Raw genomic sequence first — 20,951 nt, 5'->3', positions numbered from 1 at the left:
AACGTGCTAATCTCAAAAAACGGAATACAAATCTAATCTTAAATTGTGTGGAGAGTCTGATCTGTTTTTCCTCTCGCCCCCCTACTGTCATCGCTAATGGAGGGGTAGAAAATAGAGATAGTCTGCCACTACAGGGGGCAGTTTCCTTTGTGTGATCCACGAAGATGCCTAAAAGTCACCATAGTATTGTTGTAATGCACCTTTAAACTGTAGTTTCTTTAAAACCAATCATTTCAATGCTTCAATCTTGTAATTTAAAAACATCTTTTCCTTTGTAATTTCATAATTTTTATATTTTACCTGTTTTATCTAGTTTTTTCCTGATCATTAATTGGCACCAACACGATCTGCTACATATCACCAAGTGCACGACTACCAGGTTATGCCGACACGAGGCCATACTCATATCTGGTGTCCCTCTTGTTTGTTTTTTCACTAAATCCTCTGTCCTCACCTCTGCCCCACTCCTCCACCACAGCAGCCGGAGCAACAGAGCTCTCTCCTCTCAGACCTCCGCTTTCCCGGCGAGGCTGACCACAACGCGTCCAGCCCGGGTCGCCTTACCCGTTAACTGCGTGGGAGCGGATACCGACTCGGGCTCACAGAGACCCATTCAAAGCCTTGCATATGAAATCTCTTCCTCTGCAGTGATACCTTACACTTCATCTGCATATTCACATATTCAGAACCCGGTGTTCACTTCCTGCCTGTGTGAGATAGAGGAAAAACTGGGCACAGACAAAGTTGGTGTGTTTTTATTAGTTTTCAAAGGGGTTTTGTCATTGGAGCTCGCAAACTAACCGAGAGGCAGTGGAGCGCCTCGCCTCGCCTCGCCATCAGTACAGAGACCAAAATATCTTGGTAGGAATCAAAACTAGATTATTAATCCTGACAGGAACACAATCAAAACAATTAGTGTTTCTAAACCAAGATACTGAGCCAAATAATTCATGTCTGTTCCTTTCAGACACAGATTGGTTTGGAAACTAAAAGCAAAAACAATCCATTGGAACTGTAACTGTCATTTGAGGAATTCTGCTGAGACCTGCCTATCACGTAGCAGTCACGGATCACCTCTCAATCCGACAGCAGGCGTCAACAGACACACACGGAAAAGAGAAGCTATTGTGTGACAGTCTCCTAGTGCGGTTACACTTGTATGCAAACAACAACATACCACAATGACACTCCTGGTGCTCTGCCAAGTCCGGATTGGCAGCTGCTGCTCGTAGCTTCATTCAAGTTGATGGGTTTTTTTTAGTTTTTTTTATAGCATTTTCTGGTGATGTGTGCGGAAAATGTCTGCAACACTTAAGAACGCAGATTGATGCATTAATTCACAGCATCCTGGTCGTGTGTGTCGCTGCTGCCATCAGGTTTCCAATGGGGTCACCGTCTGAGGTATGACAACATGCTGGATTCTTTAAATATCTTGGCAGATAAAACAATTACACCTTATGAGCGAGGGCTTCACACAGGTGACTCGACGGGAGAAGGAACAATGCTGCTTGTGTGCTGCACAATGCGTCGCATATAGAGCAGCATAGTACTGTATAAGAAACACAGACGCACCATAGAGGACTAAATCAAGCCACGCTGTCTGAGCCAAACATGGTTTAAATAGTCCTGCATCAAGTCTTGAGCGAACTGAACTGACTTCCTGCAGCACGATTAGATTTACTCCAGTACTGAACGAAGGCTTCAAGTCGTTACTTAAATTTCACTGTGATCTGTTTCAGTAATAAAAGCCGAGCACCGCCACCGGTCAGATGAGCATTTCTCAACGGGTGCAGCCTGCTCAGTAATTCTGATGGAATCACTTTCAAAGACTGTTGATTGTATGTATAAAAATGAAAAGCAGAGCAGACTGTTTTACTGCTGGAGCCCAGACTTCATCATCACACCCACTAAGAAAGCGAAATGCCTGTAAGCATTTCTCTCCCAGTGCTGGTCAGTTTAGGATTTTTGGCTTTTGTGTGTGTCACTGTGTTCTTTTTCTGCTCCCATTGTTTTGTCCTCATTTATTTCTTCAGTACTTCAACTAAAATTGGTATTTTAGGTATGTTACATTTATGTAAATCTTCAAGCCGCTCACTAAAGAGGACGGGCCAAGGAGGTTGAAATGTATTATTATTATTTTGAAGAAGAAGAAGAAGAAGAAGAAGAAGAAGAAGAACTTGTGCTCAGTCACTATAAGGCTCATATCTGCAGTGTTGGTGCTGATAGTTTTCCAGTTAGCATAAAACTGGGTAATATAAGATTAAATAGATATTAATAAAAACCATATAAAGAGCAAAAGAATGCTGCCATCTAAAATGCAGATATGCAGACATGTTTCCAGCTTTAATTTAAAACCGGATTCTGAATGGAAATGATGTAGCCTGTAGTTTAAAGAGTCACTCGGACTCGCACAATGACAGAATTGGTGTCAAGCTAATTCATTTGAGAAGAACAAGGCTTTGACACGGAGCACTCTTTGAATTACAACAACTACAAAAACATCCAGAGCGTGATCCATAAATCTGCAGAAATAAAGAACAGTAGCGTTGAGACTTCACATGTGGTTATGATGGGCCATATTTTCTTTCTCAACCCACAAGTCAAAGTCAATAAATGAGAAAAGAACCAACGCTAACCATAAAACGGGCCTGCAACAATACACTCACCCACGGCTAACTGTATGTAACAGTGTGTGTGTGTGTGTGTGTGTGCATCCTGCAGTGTCCCTCCCCGGGGAAGAGAGGCGCTGACTGACACTTGGGTAATGTCTCTGTATCTCTTAAAACCCTGAGCAGGGTCCACACACACACTGAACATGTCAGTGGGAGCAGAGTGGGAGAGAGACACGTCTGGCTCCGAGACGTTCCCTCGTTCACTCCGAGGCCTCGGCTGCCAAAACGATGCAAGTCGAGACACAATCCAGAGCAACAAAAGACGCTGCGACGGATGCCAAAACTATTCTGCAAAGGCAGCAGGCATCACCAGCTGTGGAGACTCTCACTGTGCCTTACCAATATTTCTATATGCACAAGCCTAATACATCATTTCTAAATAACTGCATGTTAGTGACTTGACTGTAGCTGGAGACACAACAAATAAATCAAACTGCTTGTTCAGTTTTTGTTTTATATAATTAGAATTGTGCTTCTCGCTGTAATAAAGACAATATTAAACATTTTCCCAAGATTAGCAGCACACAAGAGTGGGAACCTGAATAATTTAATGCAACTCTGTGCAACAACGCTGAAATTAATTTAAACTTAATAAAGAGAGGCAGAAGTATACGCTCTACGTAAGATTATTCAGATTATTCTCTTTTAATCTGAACTCCTGCTAATTGACTCATGTTATTACAGCATGTTTCACAAGTGTCTTGAGCAGCCTCCACTAAAGACAGAAAATGTTGTTGAACGTCGTTGTCATTTGATGATCATCATCATTTTTATGGACTAAATTCTTAAACAATAGATCACTTGATAATGAAAATATGTTGAGATGAAGATAATATGGTTATTTCACATTTCTACTGGCATACTTTTTTAGCAGTGACAAAAAAAAGGGGAAGTGACTCTGAATTTGAAACGTTTTGTTTTTTAAATTAACTAAAAATAAAAGTATGACTGGACACTAGGTTGTCTTTAATGTTTCTAACACTGTCTCAGTATTTATTATCATAACACTAGATAAGGAGATAATAATTCTGGCCAAGATATTCACACTATGACTGTTTCATATCATCACTGTATCACAACTTAGCAGCACAAAAGGCTATTGTACTGTACCTCAATGCTTTTGTGGTATTGACCAAAATATGAATCCATTCTCAGGAATTTTCAACTACCAAAAGCTGGCATTAAATGTTGTACTTATTCTTTAATCAGATGGTGACTGCCCTGCCCTGCACATCACCAAACACTTCATCACACACGTCTGATTTGTACATCCACGCCCAACATAATAGACTGACTTTTAAACACACAAGGAGAGTTATGTGCTTGAAACAACGTCGATATATTCCCAGCTAAGTGTCTCCACATGCTGAACCGGCTGTGTACAGAGCGCACGGACGCAGGATCACACCTGTGTGGAGGGGCAGTGAGCACCAGTGTGTTTTTGTTCGTACTCCACGGTTTACAGCCTCGCTGCCCGAGGCACGACAGTTTAATTTGACCATAATAAGATCAGCGCGACAGAATGGTTTCACTGCAGCGGGGCGAGACGCTTGACTTTTATTACAACGGGCATCACTTGGAGACTATTATTGTAAACATTTAGCTGTGGTGGAGGCCTGCGCTGGCCACACATGTATAAACACTCCAAGGGTAGATTACCGAGGCCGCTCTTCACCAGAGCAGATATTACCATGCCAGTGGCACGGAGACATAGGAAAGATTTAGCATGGGAAGATCAAAATCCCAGGTGCAGGTCTGTGTGTGTGTGTGTGTGTGTATTGGTCATCACTGTCAAAATGACTGGCCGGTCAGGGGAAAGTGTGAATACTGCCGGGGCCTGTGTTTGTGTATCTATGGCTTTTTTTTCCCGTCATTATGTTCATAATGTGGGGAAGGAATGCTTGGGGGAACTGTTAGGAACATCAGGGGACCCTCAAGCTTCGCCACTAAGCTACGGTTCCACCCCGACACCCCCATTATGACGAGTTCACCTACAGCAGAGAGACAAAGAGGAAAGTCACACAAAAACCCCTACACCCACTCTTCTCTGTGCCATTTCTTGCTTAACTCTCTGTAATTGTTTAGTGTGTGTGTGTGTGTGTGTGTGTGTGTGTGTGTGTGTGTGGAAAGCAGAGAAAAGCAAAGAAAACAGTAGAGTGTTTTCTTTGGAGTTTGCCCACACTGCAGACGGAGGAGAGCAGAGATTATCTCCTGACTAATCGTGTTCTCTTCTCTGGGTGATGGCACTTATCATCGCCCCCTCACCCAGCCCCTCCCGTCCTCCTCGTCATCTTCATCATCATCATCATCATCATCATCATCATCCCCATCACATGTGGACGTACGTTGGGATGTAAAAAGACGCTCACGGCGCCCCAAACGGCTGCACACGAACGCTGACGTGAGCTCCACACATTTAGCCAAACACACATGAGCGAATATCACTCATATCTCAGGGTCACTTACTGCAGCTTAAGCATGTCTGCGATGCGCCATCCGCTAAGAGGGCACTTTCAGAAGTGATTTACACGCCTGAGAGGGGACCCGCCACGGTTTCATCCTTAAGTAAACAGCTTGGAGATGTTTTACACTTCAAAATGGGTTTCTGCTCCTCCCTGACTCGGGTTAACTTTAGGAAAAAGAGCTGAAATAAATGGCTGAATTAACAACTTTCCAACTACCGACAGTCTGTTGATTATAGTCACCGATAAGACAACAATGCCAAAAATTCATTAGCTGCAGCCTCTTGAATGTGAGGATTTGTTGTTTTTTGTGTTTTATGCTTTTCTAAATTAGATATCTTTGGGTTTTGGTCTGTTTGTCAACAAAAAAAGCAATTTGAAAACAAAACCTCGGGCTCTGAGAACAATTGGGCACCATTTACAATTAATCATGAACTGTTTTGTTAAGATTTAGGACCTGGCCAACACATAAACAGGCCCATATTTGACAATATTAGTTTATCACAGACATATCTGCATGTATAACATGAAATCCTCATCAATCAAGGCTCTCATGCGTGCTCATTTAAAAGTTGAGAGTGAATTCTTCCTCTTTCTCTCTTGGAAAATGTGTAGATTGCGTGATATGATTAAAGGCTCCAGAGCAGCTACTAAAATGTCAAATGTCCAACGTTGAGAATTAATTTTCAATCTCAGTGTTTGAGGTCATTTAGAGACAGTGTCACCATTACATAGCTTGTCCACCAGAGAGTAATGACAGGATTATTTTTCAACTGTCAAACGTCCTGCTACCAAACTACAACTACAACATAAAAGGGAGAAGGGATTTTAATTCTGAAATATCAACGTGGTATTGGCCTCTAAATTCTAGCATCGCTCAGGCACTGTTACATTATTAGAAAAAAAATAATCCAGTGTTTGTTGAAGATGAAGAAATAATCGTTAACCGCAGCCCTACAGATAACCTCAGTTTAGTCTCTCTTTATATTAAGCAATTACACAACCGTTGGCTGATTTATGTGATAATGATGATGAAACCAGGTTGGATTCAAAAACAAAAACAGGACTCTATCTGCAGGATGAGCTCAGAGAGGCACAGAGGTTACAAGCTCTAAGTCAACAGTTGGGCTCGTGACAGGTCAGTGCGGCTTCACGTGTCCGTCAGTCCGTCAGACGCCATCGCTGATGATTGATGGTGGATGGTGGAAAGCTGAAAACCATTCTTCTCAGGGACAGAATCGGCATGCACAAATTACAGAGCAGGAGACATTCATCACACTTGATTACCTGCTTCTCACACTGTCTGGGACATTTCTCATCACCGCAGTTTGACACCTGCTCTAATGATGATAATAAGCAGGAGATATCGTGATCTTAACTACAATCCTAAAACAGCCTGAGGGCTAGGAGTGATACTGATAAGGCCACTTTTTTTTTTTTTTTTTTTTATACCTTTGAAATATCCTGGGACACTTAAAAACTTAATTTAAGCAAAAAAATATCTACATTTTCCACTGCAGCTGAGATGGAAAAAGTGAGGGGCCAAACAGCCAGTAAGGCAGTAAGGCAGAGAGAAACAATGAGCTAGCGCTGATAGTTTGATTAATGATTATATTTTTTTTTTATTTACCACTCATACATCTGGCAGCACCACTCTGCTGGACAGAATGTACCAGTCTACAGGCCATGTGTGTGACCACACACACACTCACCTCTTGATTTATACACACAGGACACGCACGCAAAGACATTGGTCAACAACACTGCAATAAAAAAGGGGTATTTTTAAATGTTTCATACACATTTTGTAACTTATAAGCACTATAGGGCCAAAAGAATGTGGACGTTCTTATCAAGATACAAGGTACAATAACAAGATGCTTCTTCTTCATGGTCAGGTCATGGTCAAAATGATAATAGTGTGCTTCCAACTGTATGGCAACATTTTCTATTTGGCCCCTTCAAGTTTCAACTTGATAATTTCTCATTCAATGTAGTTAAATCCAAATTTACCATTCCATTCAATTCTTATATTGTTGTGTATCTATTTACGTATTACGTAAATCCCTGCAGCCAGGTTCTGAATTCTTGCGTAAAGGCTGATATGAGAAGAGTGGCGGCTGTTCTAGCAGCAGATTAATGCCCATGGATCTGTAAGGACATGTTGAGCAGTTACATATGAGCGCGATGCTTGAGTGTCTGCATACTTTTGGCCATATGGTATATTTATCACATACTTTATGTGCTCTTGTGAGCTCTAAAAAGTTGTTTTGAAAGATGATTCTTAAATGGGGATGATAGCATTACTCTAATTAAATAGTAAACACTCAGACTTAAATACCACACAAGTACTTACACTAGTTTAACCCTTTAACGTCCTCACCAAGAAAAAAGCAATGAAAAAATGTATTCTTTATATATTTTATTTCCTTGGGGCACTAATTACAAAAATCTATGTTTTTTTATGAACAGACCCCACATTGTTTGAAATATTGTCCTCTACCAAACGGTTGAGATGTCGTAAGTAAAACATGTTTTCAATAAGATATAGTGAGTCAAAATGTGCTCTACCATATGGTTGAGCAGAAGGTTAAAGGGTTAACATAGTTTAAGTGGAGATATTATGTTGCTGGGAAGGCGGAAATGTCACAGACGTTACAATATGAGGACTAAATAAAGAACCTGGACTGAAAAGTACCTGTTTCTATTATTTGCTGTCTTTCCGCTGTCATATATTTGTGTGCAAACTACTGTCTCCTGTGGGCCACTGCAGGTGATTCATGGGTGAATGATTGGCAAATTATTTCCAATGTGTTTGGAGCCAGAAAAAAAAAAAGGAAGGTTTTTGATGAGACATCCAGACGCACAGCCTGACTCAGCAGGAAATATCTTTGTTGAAATTTCAGTTAAAAGTAGTTGGTTTAATCAGTTTTATTAACTGTCGAATGATCCCGGATCATGGAGTCAAAGAGGAGAGAGTGAATGAAGTGAGCAGCTGTGCTCACTGTTTACCGTAGCTGAGAATAAAGGCCTGTTTGTTTGGCTGACAGCAGACAAGGTAAGAGTGGCCCATCCCTCCATACAGGTATGACAGCCTGATTTAAAGTTTCAATTAAAACACACAGGCAAAGGCCGCAGCTTACACACACACAAAGCAGCTACAGAGCAAATAAATTCCACACCGTAGAGTAACACCTTCATTAAGTGAACAAAAGACTAAAACAATTACCCTCATCCAGATTAGCATCTAATGTCGTAACTCATCCACTCCTCATCTTGTCACTGCCCTCCATTCAAACTCTGCCTCTCCTCTCCTTGTTTTTTTTCATCATCGCTCCACGACGTGATCCAAACAAGTGAGATCATCGCTGGTTACCGCAGGCTTTTGTAAAATGGATTGCAATCATCAATTTACCCAACAGACGCACGTTTATATGCGGAGAACATGGAGTACGTCCACACACACTCAATAACAAAGGGAACGGTTCCCCTTTGGAACCATTACAGCTTGTGACACCCTTAAAAGGGAATTTACAGATTGTGAAATAACTATTACACCGCCCTTTCCGGGGGACCTGCCTTTCAACCCCTAATTGGAGTTTGACATCATGGTTTTCTTTTCGAAACAGTTAAGAAACAATCGCTCCTCAGCTGTGTACGACCAGGATCGCACTCCTCCGCGCCACGCTCTGAAGGAAAACTCTTTACAAACAAATTACAGATTACACATTGCAATTAGCATGGGAGATGTGGGTGTGAGGGTGTGTGAACACACAGCAGAGAGTGGGCAGCAGCAGTCAGGACTTGTGTTCACAGATTAGCAACAGTGTTTACTGTGAGTAATGAGCTTATGTCACTTATGGAAGGATTGAGTGTGGCTGCATCTCTTCACTGTGTGTCACAGCCAGTGTGGGTGTTTAGGGGTTTGGTGTAATTAAGTGGCTGCAGTGATAACACAAGGAGGAGATATTATGACTGGTTTGCTTCATGAAAAGAAAAAAAAATAAAGTCTGGGCGCAGTTTAACCGGCAAACAAGTGAAAACAGATCACGCAAATGCACAGATCTGTTCATGCATCTTCGCTAAGCCTCTCTGCTTATGGTTAAATATATAGTGGGTGAGTCAGCACACAAAAACCCCTTAGTACACATCATACAATGTCTGTGTAAACACCACTATGTATGCACAAAATACCAAAACTGACAAATCTCTGTGTCAACTGAGCTGTGTGTCTCTGTGTTCATTGTGTAAACTCATTCTGACTGAGCGGTGTGTTGCATTCACGCAGGTATTTCTGTCTCAGGTGTGATTTACTCTGCTTTTCCTGGAAGCACTACCAGCGCTGCAAACTGAGAACTGCTGCTACATTAAAATGAAGGGCACGATGCATGATGCATGATGCATGATGCTTATACGCATAACACAGATGGGGGATATGACATTTTTGGTGCTGTTGCCTCAATATTAAAAGGAGCAGCTGAAGCATGAGAGGCCACTGAAAGCAAACCCTACATTTACAGACTACATGAAGTGCTGCAGAGAAAATGGAAATCAGAAATGAACGGAGATATCATGACAAATGTTTTTTGCTTGTTTTGATATCAAAGATGACCATATATGCACGGAATGGGAAATATCTCCGTTGGCTAAAGAGAAAAGAGGCCCAAACAGACAATAGCTTATTATGACGTCATCATGGGAACAATAACACTGACACTGCTTGGTTAGGTTTAGGAAAAGATCGTGATTTGGGTTAACACAAGCAATCTTTTGAAACTTCAAGCAAAAGTGCTTGTAGTTCATCTGTCGTCATGCCAACCACATCAGGCACGTTAAGGATGCAAGCAGCTTGGTCATATGATAGCAGGTTTGAGCCCAAGTAGAGTTCACCAAACTATACAAGCACTGCTAAGAGTAACTGATCAGTACCATTAAAGAGCCAGATCAATAAACAGTGATGGTAAAAGCAGTAGTGCCGTTCAAATCTTAATAACACCCATTCCCAGACACGACCAGTGGACACCTGGCTGAAGGTCCTGTGCTCAGTGACGCTGTATGACATGTCAGATGCTTTAGGATGCCCTGAGCGTCGGTATCACAAAAGCAGGGTGACAAAGTATTCGATCACCTGGGAATGACAACGGTCTGAGTACACAGAGAGATTTTCTTACAGAATCTAAAGAAAAAGGTGTCAAGGATCTGAGCTTGCTGCATGGAAATGTAACTAAAATGGCCACAGAGCTTTTTCCAGCTCTCAGTAATTACATTTGGTTTGTATATCAGCCTGGAGGATAGTCTCTCCTAAGAGGTCACAGACAAGGAGGTTGGGGCAAAGCTTATTCTTCACTCCACAGTGTAAGTAGGTAGGTAGGTGACGGCATAAAGATATAAGGGACCAGTCTACCTTAAAATGATGTGTTAACTACACTAGTGTTAAATACCTTGTTCACTTTGGTTATCATGTATAGTTATAGCTGTTAGTAAGACTCCTAAACTGTTTAGTAACATGTTTATTTTTATCTGTATTTGCACGTTAGCCACTAAATTTAATTCAGGATCAGTGACAATTCAATAAATAATAAATATGAACAACTTAATGTGGTAAGAAACTGTAAATGAATAATTTGTTTAACATATCATTCAATCATGATTGCAGGTTCTGAGTTACACCGAGTTAATGATAAAGGATCAGTTACATTGATTTCACAACGCTAGTATTTTGATTTCATGTGTTGCCGTTGGTTACACCTTTCAACAAACACTTGGTTCTGTCAACCACATCCCCGTTTGTTTCCAGGAGAATGTGTTGTGATGGGCCACGTCCCATTTATTTTCTACAAAAGTATCTAGATATAGACGGAGATATTTATAGATATAATAAGGAGCCAAATAGCAGTTAAACCGTAGACTCTACTTGTAGGTTATGTCTAATTATCAAGAAAAACAAATCTTTTCATGCAGCGCTATTGCACAAAGAGTAATGGCATTATCTGATGAAGAATCACTTAAGCCGTGACATGCCTTGTTCAGTGATCACACAACCAGCAGAGCTCCAGATAAATCATTACAGAACATCCAGTATGAAGCTCTGAAGCTGATAATTATTGCCAAATGTCTCCCTGGAGGACATAGCAACAGGGAGATTGATGAGTTTGATAAATATTTAGTGTAATCCCTGGTTACCATCCTCTCACCTCAGCTCTCCCCTCTTACTAACTACACCAAACTAATTAAGCACACGATCCCAGCTTCGTTTTGTTTATTGGCTACTGTCAATCACTCATCCCTGAGGCTAAAATGGAATAAATGGCATGCAGTTAGAGGGAGAAACAAAAGTAGAGAGAGAGAGAGAGAGAGAGATGATGTAGCAGATGAGGAAAACAGTGAGATCAGCTAAAATCCTCTGTTTCCTCAGTGGCACCATTTTACCAATTTTGTGTCTTTCCTGTCTAACTTTTCTTCCTCAGGTTTCCTTTCTTTCTCTCTGCTTTCACTCATTTGACTCAATGAGGTGAAAAGTAGGCACTACTTAAAGATCTGTAACTCTTTAACCACGCCTCCCCCTCTTTCATCTAGCTGCAGAGGAGCTGTAGTGTGACAGCCCGGCCTGCAGAGGGCCTCATCCTGACCTGGAAAACAAACGCTTCAATCATCTACAGATGATTATTATTCTGCATGCTGCGCCAGTGCTGTGACAATTACTTTTATTACCAGTTAATCTAAAGTAATATGAAAGGAAATTGTTCTGTCCAGAGAATGTGAAACACATCAAATATTCAGTTCACTGTCACATCTAGCAAAGAAAGTAGCAAATCTATTTGAGAAGGGGGAACCTGACAAAGTTATACAAAATAAGTAATGAATAATTGCATAGTTGTAACAAATACAATTTGTCACTCAACTAATCAATTAGTCAATCAGCTAAGTGTCAAAAAACAATTAAATGTTCATCACATTGTCCGAAAGTCCAAGGTGATGTGTTTGTCCAACCGTCATCTAAAGGCGTTTTTATTTTTAGATTGCAATCACAGAAAAGATAAGATGGGTAAGATCAGAGACTTTATGTAAACAGATGGAAACAGCAAACCTTCACACCTGAGAAACTGGAACCAGCAAACTTTTTATATCTACGTTAGTTTAATTGCTCAAATGATCTGGATTACTTTTGATAAAGCTGCATTGTCTAAATTTAAACTTACAATGATATAAAACAGAGAAAAGAGGAAAATCCTCACATTTGAGAAGCCGCACTGAATATTTGGATCAGTGACTTCATGAATCAATTATCAGAACTTTTGATTAACGTCTAATCTTTTATTCTTTAAAGTGCTCGGATCTAAATACCTGGAGTACTTGAGTGAATTCCTCAACATTATGCTTTTGTCCATTTTGTTTCCGTGATTTAATAATAATAATTAAAACCCTAGATGAACACATCTCAGTGCATTTTATCCCCCACACCTGACTGGGACCCACTGCTGATAAATACCTGAAGCCATCATGGGAGTCATCCACAGCGGCTCACTGCTGCCATCTACAAATCACAGGTGAAACTACATCTGCACAGTTTATTTTGGCTTCTGTTCGCCACACGAACAAGACAGTTGATCTGGAATATTTGAGGTTTGATTTAAGACCTAGACTTAAATGCAATCGTATTTAGCTTTGTGATACTATTTATTGACTCAGTATATTTACTTAACAAACCTCAAAAAAAATCCCAGCCCCCAACCCCTCCTTTCCCAAACTGCATGTTTCCATGTGTGTTACAACCTTGCTGGAAAACAGAAAAAGAACTGACTCATGAGTGGAGCAACAAATCTGACCCACAAAGCACAACCGCGAAACATTCCCCGACTCCGAACGAGGAAAGTGCAGACTTGTTTCTCTTGGCACAAAGGGGTCTATTCTTAAGCTAAAGTTCACTTTCGACCCAGGCAAGGCAGGCCGTTGTGTATGAAGGCCTAACCTTTCAAAACAGGGATCGGCCAGCTCAGGGAGCTATTCTGACCGCTGCCTACCAGGCCACCAAGGCGACGCAGTCCTGTTTCTGCTCAGTGAAAGGGCTGGACGCATGAGAAAATGTGGACACAGAGATTATACTGCATCTCCATTTGGCCAGAAACCACCAGGAGTCTGGTTCTGAAAGGCAATTTTAAAACAATGGAAAACATGGCACCTTAAATACACGCAAACCGCACACATGCAACTAATGAGTCCTAAGAGACAGAAAACACATACTTCAGTGGGGAATGTGCTAATTTGGTTCCAGGCAAGTCTTTATTCCAGCGAGATACACACACACCGCTGCAAGCGTGCCACTTAGGGCTGATTGGACGGGAATAATGTAAACACCAATCAGAGAGTGAGTAAACCCGACCAATGGGCTGTTACAGTGACGAGACCGCTCATTATTCACAGAGGGGTTCACAAAATCTTTGGTGATGTCCTGTGAAAACCAGGTTTCTCCTCCACTCTTTATGAACTAAGAAGAAATCTTGTTTGGATCAACGAACTTTTGCGATGATCCGACAGGTTTTTACACCAAGAAGCAGGAAAATTACGATTACGATTAAAATTACGATTGAGTATTCCCCCCCGCAAACGTCAGCTTTTATTGATGTAAGGAAATTCAGTCTTGTTTTGCGCTCTGTGATGGTGCATTCTTCTGAAAATCTTGTGGGATTAGAAGTGTTTTTGCCCCCAGAGAAGGTGGAGAATTGGTGTTTACAAAATTAATTTGTTGTACTGTAAAAGCCATGTTTCTCCACAGTGTCGATCATAACAAATGTTCTAAGCGACAGTGCATTTTTGCCATAATCTAACGGGGCTTTAAAGATTTTTGTAAACCCAAAAACTATGAGATTTTACAACAGAGGAACCAGAAAAGTCTTGGGATTTATAGTTGCTGTCCTGTGAAGAACGTGTTTCCTGAAAAATATCAACTTATTTGGGGGAATTTGGGCAAACAGACAAGTCTTATTTTAAGCCTCATGTCAATACATTCTCCACATAATCCGACTGACTGTGTTATAAGCCTCAGATGGATACTCTCAATGCATACAGGTGCATTTAGTTTATGTGAAAACAAAAATTTGGAAGCACATGGTTTTTCACTTGAGAGTAAAGTTCTGCTTTTTTGGAGAAGAATTGGCAGGAGTTGTGTCTAAAAGTGCATCCTAAACAGTTTGAGGGGCTAATAAGGCAGGAAATTGTGGGTCTAAGCACAATACAATATCCCCTGCCCACACATCACACGCTACTGGATGACACACAGGGAGTCAAAACAACTGAATCACATTACTAACGAGTTACAAGGATTGCATAACATGCCCACGAACTGTAGTAAGTAGTGGTATTACCGCCTGTGTATGAGAGTAAACTGCTGGCGGGCTGCACAATAGCCACTAAAGGCCTATAAATGCATCAACACACCGAGCAAACAGTGCAGAGCTTTGTGGGGAAACAGGCGTGTTAAATCCTGTGTGTGTCTCCGGCGTGGGAGCCTCTGCAAACCCGGATGGGGGAGAGACCAAAGGCTAGCAGAGAGAGAGCGAGCAGTAAGAAGATAATGGGATGATGATAAGTCCTTCTGAGGAGGAATTCGGATATGGATAACGAAGGATAAAGATGAAGGAAGTCTGTCTCCTGGATGCAATCTGCACTTTTGTCTTCAAAAGCCATCAAAAACAATGAAGTGGAAACGTGTCGCTGCTTCATTATGTTCACCCTCTCACCTCCCCAAAAGTCTTTCCACCTTCTCTGCCCCCTCCTCCCTCCATCGTGTCATTTTCCCTGTCCAGAGAGCGGCGTGTTAATAATTCAGCCCGTCTCACTGTGTGTCTGCTGTGACAGCTGCAGGTGGGAGACCTCGCACGGAGAGAGCGGCGCTGAGGGGTTTTGTTCACGGCTTTCCTGTGAAGCGCTTCAGTGGGAGAACACAATGGGGTTGTGTTGGACCCTCAGATGCAGAACAGATTAGTGTGAGCAGCCTGTAAGCACTTCCCCATTCAGATTTGTTGTTCATGCATATTTCACGAGTACAGTTTCCAAAATATCCAATTCTTAAACGAGAAAGATGCATGATTCATGAATTATCATTGTCACAGTTTGCAGTTTTTTCTATCGGGTCAGTTAACCTGTTAAACAATAAGAACAAAGACTTCAAATTCATCTGCATATTTGGTGCTGGTGTTTCTCATTTATAGCACTTCCTGCTACAACGTAAGAAGAATCTTATTCCCACACAAAATGAGCCACTGAAACCCACAAACTACACACATTACCTGCACTACTCCACGATCATGAGTCCCCACTGACCTCAAAACTGTCACTCAAACTTGCATTCCACAAAGTTTCTAACCAGAAAAAGCAACAAGACACAGGAGAAGCTCTGGAAGAAGCTCTGGCTGTGAGAAATGGCCGGTTTGCAGATTCTGCAGAGCAAAGAGGAACTGACTAAATATAATCAGGCAACCTCAGTGCTTCTGACCATCATATGTAGCAGTTAGTTTTAGGCATCACCTTATCTCACATCATCTTCTCCAGACTCTGATCTTACCCATCTTATCTTTTATGTGATTTGCAGAGTTAAAATAATCACACGGCTCAGCTTTAAAAAGGTCAATTGGAGAAGCTCAGCTGAAGCAATATTCTATATATCTTGGGGGCAAGCGCCTAAGAGGTTAGGTTCACTGTAGGTATAGATAAGTATGTATGTAGAGACTGTAGTTGAACTTTGGTACAGACATTTTGTTCACAGACACGGTGACATGGTGTCAACAGTAACATCACATTCCCACTGACCTCAGCTATACTTTGGGTTTATTAGTGGAAAAAGAAGAAAAAAGGTGAACATGATAGCCATTATATCCCAAACACCCGCGTGTTAACTTGTACTTGAATATGTTATTGTGCTTAAAACACTCCACAGTGCTAAAGTACAGCCAATGGTGTGTGTTACACTTTGGCTCATTAAAGTAGTGAATTTCACTATTTTGTTCTCTTAAAATTAGCGAGCACTGTTCTGCAAAATCACAAATTCCAGGGGTAACTGATGTACTTCATATGTCACCATTCGCCATTTTCAATTCCTTTGCAAACACCGAGGTTGTCGTGCTGTTGGCATGATTAATCCACAGGGCCTCGGTGATGCTAGCTGGCTACAATCCATCCTCATAGATTATAGCAGCTGGGTTAAAGTGGAGCACAACAATAAACAGTGCAGCAGAAACTCATCAGAAACTGATGTAACAAAGTCCTTTCGCCATCTGTCCTGTGGGTTATAATAACATATTTGGAATATTGCTTCAGGGAAGGATGTCTGAGCACAAAGATCAAACTGATCAACTGTTCTGCCGTTACAGTCACATAGAAAAGACATAATATCCCTTCTGTTTTGTTAGTGCGCTGATCTTTTGATACTGCAGCTGGCCGCCTTTCTGGCCCTCCAGTGTCCATCCTCTATTCCCTGTCCACCTCCGCCCCAGCAGCATTAGAAAATAACCTTCAAATAAAAGAATACCGTTCTCAGTGATGACTCTCTGCAGCGGAAACCAGCACCCACACACACAGACTCCACATCTCAGGCTCCCTTAGTGAGTCTGACAAACAAGCTTGGCTCAAAAGGGATTCCCTGTAAAACGACGGCAGCAGGGAGAGGGCTGATGGGAAGGAAGAGAGAGACGCTGAGTAGCCGGAGTGAGTGATCTTTTCCTCTGTGGTGGGACAGACTGGAAATTGCTCCACACCACTGCTGCCAGTAATCCAGCGAGCTCAGCTGTTCAGAGCGGGCAGCATGTGGTGAGGAGTTACCAGAGCCGGGTTTATTGGTGTGGAGACAAATAAACACAGGAGAGCTTCACACAGGTACAGGGAGTTTCTGTCACTCTCAGTGTGTGTGTGTGTGTGTGTGTGTGTGTGTGTGTGGCCTGAGGATGATCTTCCATGTGGGAGGTGGGAGCAGAGTCACGGCCTCTGACCACAAAGGATGTGGACAGAAGAGACATCACTCTCCTCCCTACTCACTCATTCTTCCCACTCTCTTCCTTTGCTTCATCTTTCCTCTTCCTTCATTCCTAATACCACTATTTGTATAATATGCTAGGAGGCCTTAACTATCTATATCAGTGGGTAATCAACCCATTTTTACATCATATTTACAATATGAGATCAATCTCCTTATAGATTCAAATGTATTATTTGGTCCAAACATCATCAGAAGTCCAATACAATTCCTCAGCATCCACGGTGACGTCTTAAACGTCCTTTTTCATCCAACCAACAGTCTAAAACCCAAATGCATTCAGTTTCAAGTATCTAAAAAGAGAGTGAACACTGGAATTACATTTTAGTCACAGCACTTTTATCAGACAAGAATGTTTGTCTTTCAACTCCTTTAGCTGTTCTTCCGCCTAAAAGTGTGACACAGCTGATTAAAGTAAGATTTCCTACTTCTGCCAAAGCCAAAGTGTATGAATCAGGTCTTTTGATATGCCATAATCTGAGTTATCTGAAGATATGCTGATGATGATTAAATGCCGGTAAGTGTAAAGCTAAAATGTCTGACGGTATAAATGGTGGCTGACGGCTTTTTAACAGAACAAATAAATGTGGGCTCACTATTTAGCAAGCAATAGGTCACAAGAGTTACAACAGCTTATCAGTGTTTTATAAAGTGTAAATAAACTAATTAATAAACTAATTATAAAGGTAGTCTTACTGCACATCTTCAAACTTATGACTTTCTCCTTGTTTACTGAGATTTATATGCATAATGCACTAGAATCTGTTGTAGGAAAGAGGTTTGACTTTGTTTTTTATCCATTAATTATCAGTATATCCACCATATTTTCAATTCAAATCAAAAAACTATATTTGTCCCCAGGGGGCAATTAAAAGGCGCATAGAGCAGGCAGTGTAACAATGACAAAAAAAACTATAGCAGCAGACAGGCAGTAGCACAAAAGAATATAAATGAAAAATAAAGGTAATGAATAAAATAAAGGTAAAGTGAATAAATAAAATAGAAATAAGGCGAACTCAAAACTTAAATAAAGTAAAGGTTAACGCACTAAATTGTGGTTATCGCTCTAAATACTAAAATGTTGACAAAGTAAGAACATAGTGCAAATGAGAATAAACATTTAAGGAATTTAGAGTCATCTCATGTCATAAGACATCAGAGCAACGGTCCCTCTGTCAGACAGAGACACAGGGTCACTGCAATCACTGCCGCTGTACAGTGACTGTATGTCAGTACATGTACGCAGGCCAGTAGTACAACGGGATGTGTGCTTTGGTTGCAGCTCTAGATTACATATAGTGTTTTGCAACTAGAGCTTACCCTAAAATGTTGAGGTTTGGCAGAAAAGTAATTCAATAATGTTAAAACATGAGGAACTCCCCCCACGTTCATGCTGTCCCGTGCATTAGTTCTGTGTTCCCACAGCAACTACAGCCCGACATACTGGTGTTCATTTTTGCTATCCTGCTCTAAAATTGTTGTTCATAACGCTCAGACATAAAAATCATCCTGACCATTCAAATGAATGCAAAATTAATATTAAGCAGCTTTTCGTATGACATCACTATATAGACCTAGTTTGACTCACAGATTCAAAGACTGGAATCAAACAAAGCTGACCCAAATAATGAAAGTGGACCAATCATATCCAAATATGGCTGGATTCAATGGAGAAACTACTACTATTGAAAAGCAGTGTCTCATGTTCACATGAAAAACGGCCCTATTATCTATAATCTGACTAAGCTCTTGTCTCCATATCCAGCCATGGCGAAGGAGGATCAGTGCAGCCTGGAGACTGTGCGTCAGATCCCAGTGTGGAGGGGCAGGAGGAGGGGGGGGGCGGCGCCGAGGGATCTCCTGGGATCACCGCGGAGCTCCGACACAAAAGGGACATTGTGGCACAGACTGACCCATCCAAGAAAACATTACTTCCTGTCCCATCAGCTCCAGCATCCTCCGCACATGAGCCGCTCGCTTCCCAGAACTGAAAGTCCCTTTTTTAAACATCATCTGCTGTCAAGCGCTCACAGCAGCAGTCAGTACTGACCTCATGCAGACAGTGGCACTCAAACACAGTCCACTACATCTGTGGAGGATCTGGCATCCACAAAGTTTCACAGTGACTAACCCAAAACAGGCAGGAGGAAAAAAAAAAAAGGTGTTGGAGACATAAATAAGTGTCATGGAGGCATTATACATAAGTTTAAGGCCATTAATTACGAGTCTTGCAGACCCCAAATTACTGTTGACAAAACATAACTCCAGTTTTTTGGAACAGTTTACTTTCCTTGAAGTCACTGCCTACAAGTCATGTCAGTTATGCTATGAAAATAAACTTAAAAGGGCCTGAGAGCTGCTTGACATACTCGGTAATCCCTCTTTAAATTAGATTAACCAATTACTTTTTTATTAAACTTTTTTATTAACTTTAAAGAGCAAAGTCTGAAAGAAGTGAAAAAAGTCTGGGGGTGTGCAGTTAGAGAGAAGTGAGTTGACCAGACCTCTGCGGCCTGTCGCTTATCTCTGCTGGAGGCTAGCGGCTCCAGGCTACATTAGCTGCCACTAACACAACACAAACAGTGAGCCCCACATGTTAGGAGAGCGCAATACTAAATCGGCGGAGTCCACTGATAAACTCATTGTACGCTACCTTCCCGGGCACCAAGCATGAGTTTGACAAAGTAAAGTCGAACATCTTACAGCTACAGAGCCTGACAGAGACCAAACCAGAGCTAAAAGGAGAGTGAATATTGGTCTTAAATGCACTGGAATGACAGAAACACATTTCCAGTGTGAAAAACAATGTTGCTGAACGTGTAAACTACCACAGACAACCATTTCTTAATTTGTATGTCATCTCCTTTGGAGTTCTTCTACTACCTAGTGGCCACAAAGTGTTTAATGCAGACTTATTTACATTTCAAATGATGCGCTGTGTAAAACTCACTGTTTATAATCAGGTAGCGAAACCCAGGAAACAAGGATAATGTTATGATGGTCAGTTCCTGCTTTGAATAGCTGGCGTTGAATAACCAAATCTCAATTTTAATACTTTAGAACGTCCTTAAAAGCAGCATTTAGGAGGACAGTAATGGCCGCTGCTCAAAAAGATGTTATCATTGATGACAGAGTACCTCTGAAAACCCACATAAATAAAAATAGTTTACTGTGATAGATTACCAATCAATAAAAAGTACAACCTCTATCGCCGCCTCATTTTACACTGTGAGTCAGATTTGACTGGAAATCCACTTCTTGTGGTAAAGCTTCATGGAACAAAACAGACAGCTCTTTTATACTGGAAGTAACACACAACTTTCCTCATCTAGTGTCACTGCAAGGTTTCGTATTCACCATGACTACAGTGTGTTGTTGGACTGCTTATCCAGCCTTATCAGGACTGTTATCAGCTCCTTTCCTTTGTTTGGCTCTTCATAACAAACCAATGTGCAGCGATTCCAGAAAATGGGAAGTAAGTTAACAATGTTTGTCGGAAAAGTCGTATCAGAAAAAGTGGCCTTTGGAGAAACACCATTGGAGAAAAGATCCATGGGAGTGTTGGAGATGTGTTTGAGGGATCACACTACCTTGACGTGGCTCTGAGCGCCCAGGTTGTAGATCTCCGTAGGCTTCACCTGGTTGATGATCTTCACCAGACACGTGCTGTCAGTCAGATCTCCATAATGCAGCTTCATGTCTGAAGAAGAGGGGGGGGGGACAAGCACACACTGATACGGCCACATGCAAAACAAGGATTCACTTAAAGGTTAACTTTAGCATTTTTAAACC

General features: G+C 41.4%; 1 protein-coding gene across 1 annotated transcript in view; it reads right to left on the bottom strand.

The window, feature by feature from the left end:
• The window catches only part of gmds (GDP-mannose 4,6-dehydratase), a 157,728-nt gene that overhangs the window by 121,550 nt on the left and 15,227 nt on the right, over positions 1-20,951 (bottom strand). The window contains exon 4 of the mRNA XM_070832522.1: positions 20,750-20,859. Coding sequence (XP_070688623.1) covers positions 20,750-20,859 — 110 coding nt within the window. The remainder of the gene's footprint in view (positions 1-20,749; positions 20,860-20,951) is intronic.

Source organism: Pempheris klunzingeri, chromosome 6 (assembly GCF_042242105.1).
Source record: "Pempheris klunzingeri isolate RE-2024b chromosome 6, fPemKlu1.hap1, whole genome shotgun sequence".
Taxonomy (NCBI): domain Eukaryota; kingdom Metazoa; phylum Chordata; class Actinopteri; order Acropomatiformes; family Pempheridae; genus Pempheris; species Pempheris klunzingeri.
Note: the sequence above shows the minus strand (reverse complement) of the source record. Positions and strands in the feature narration are given on the sequence as shown.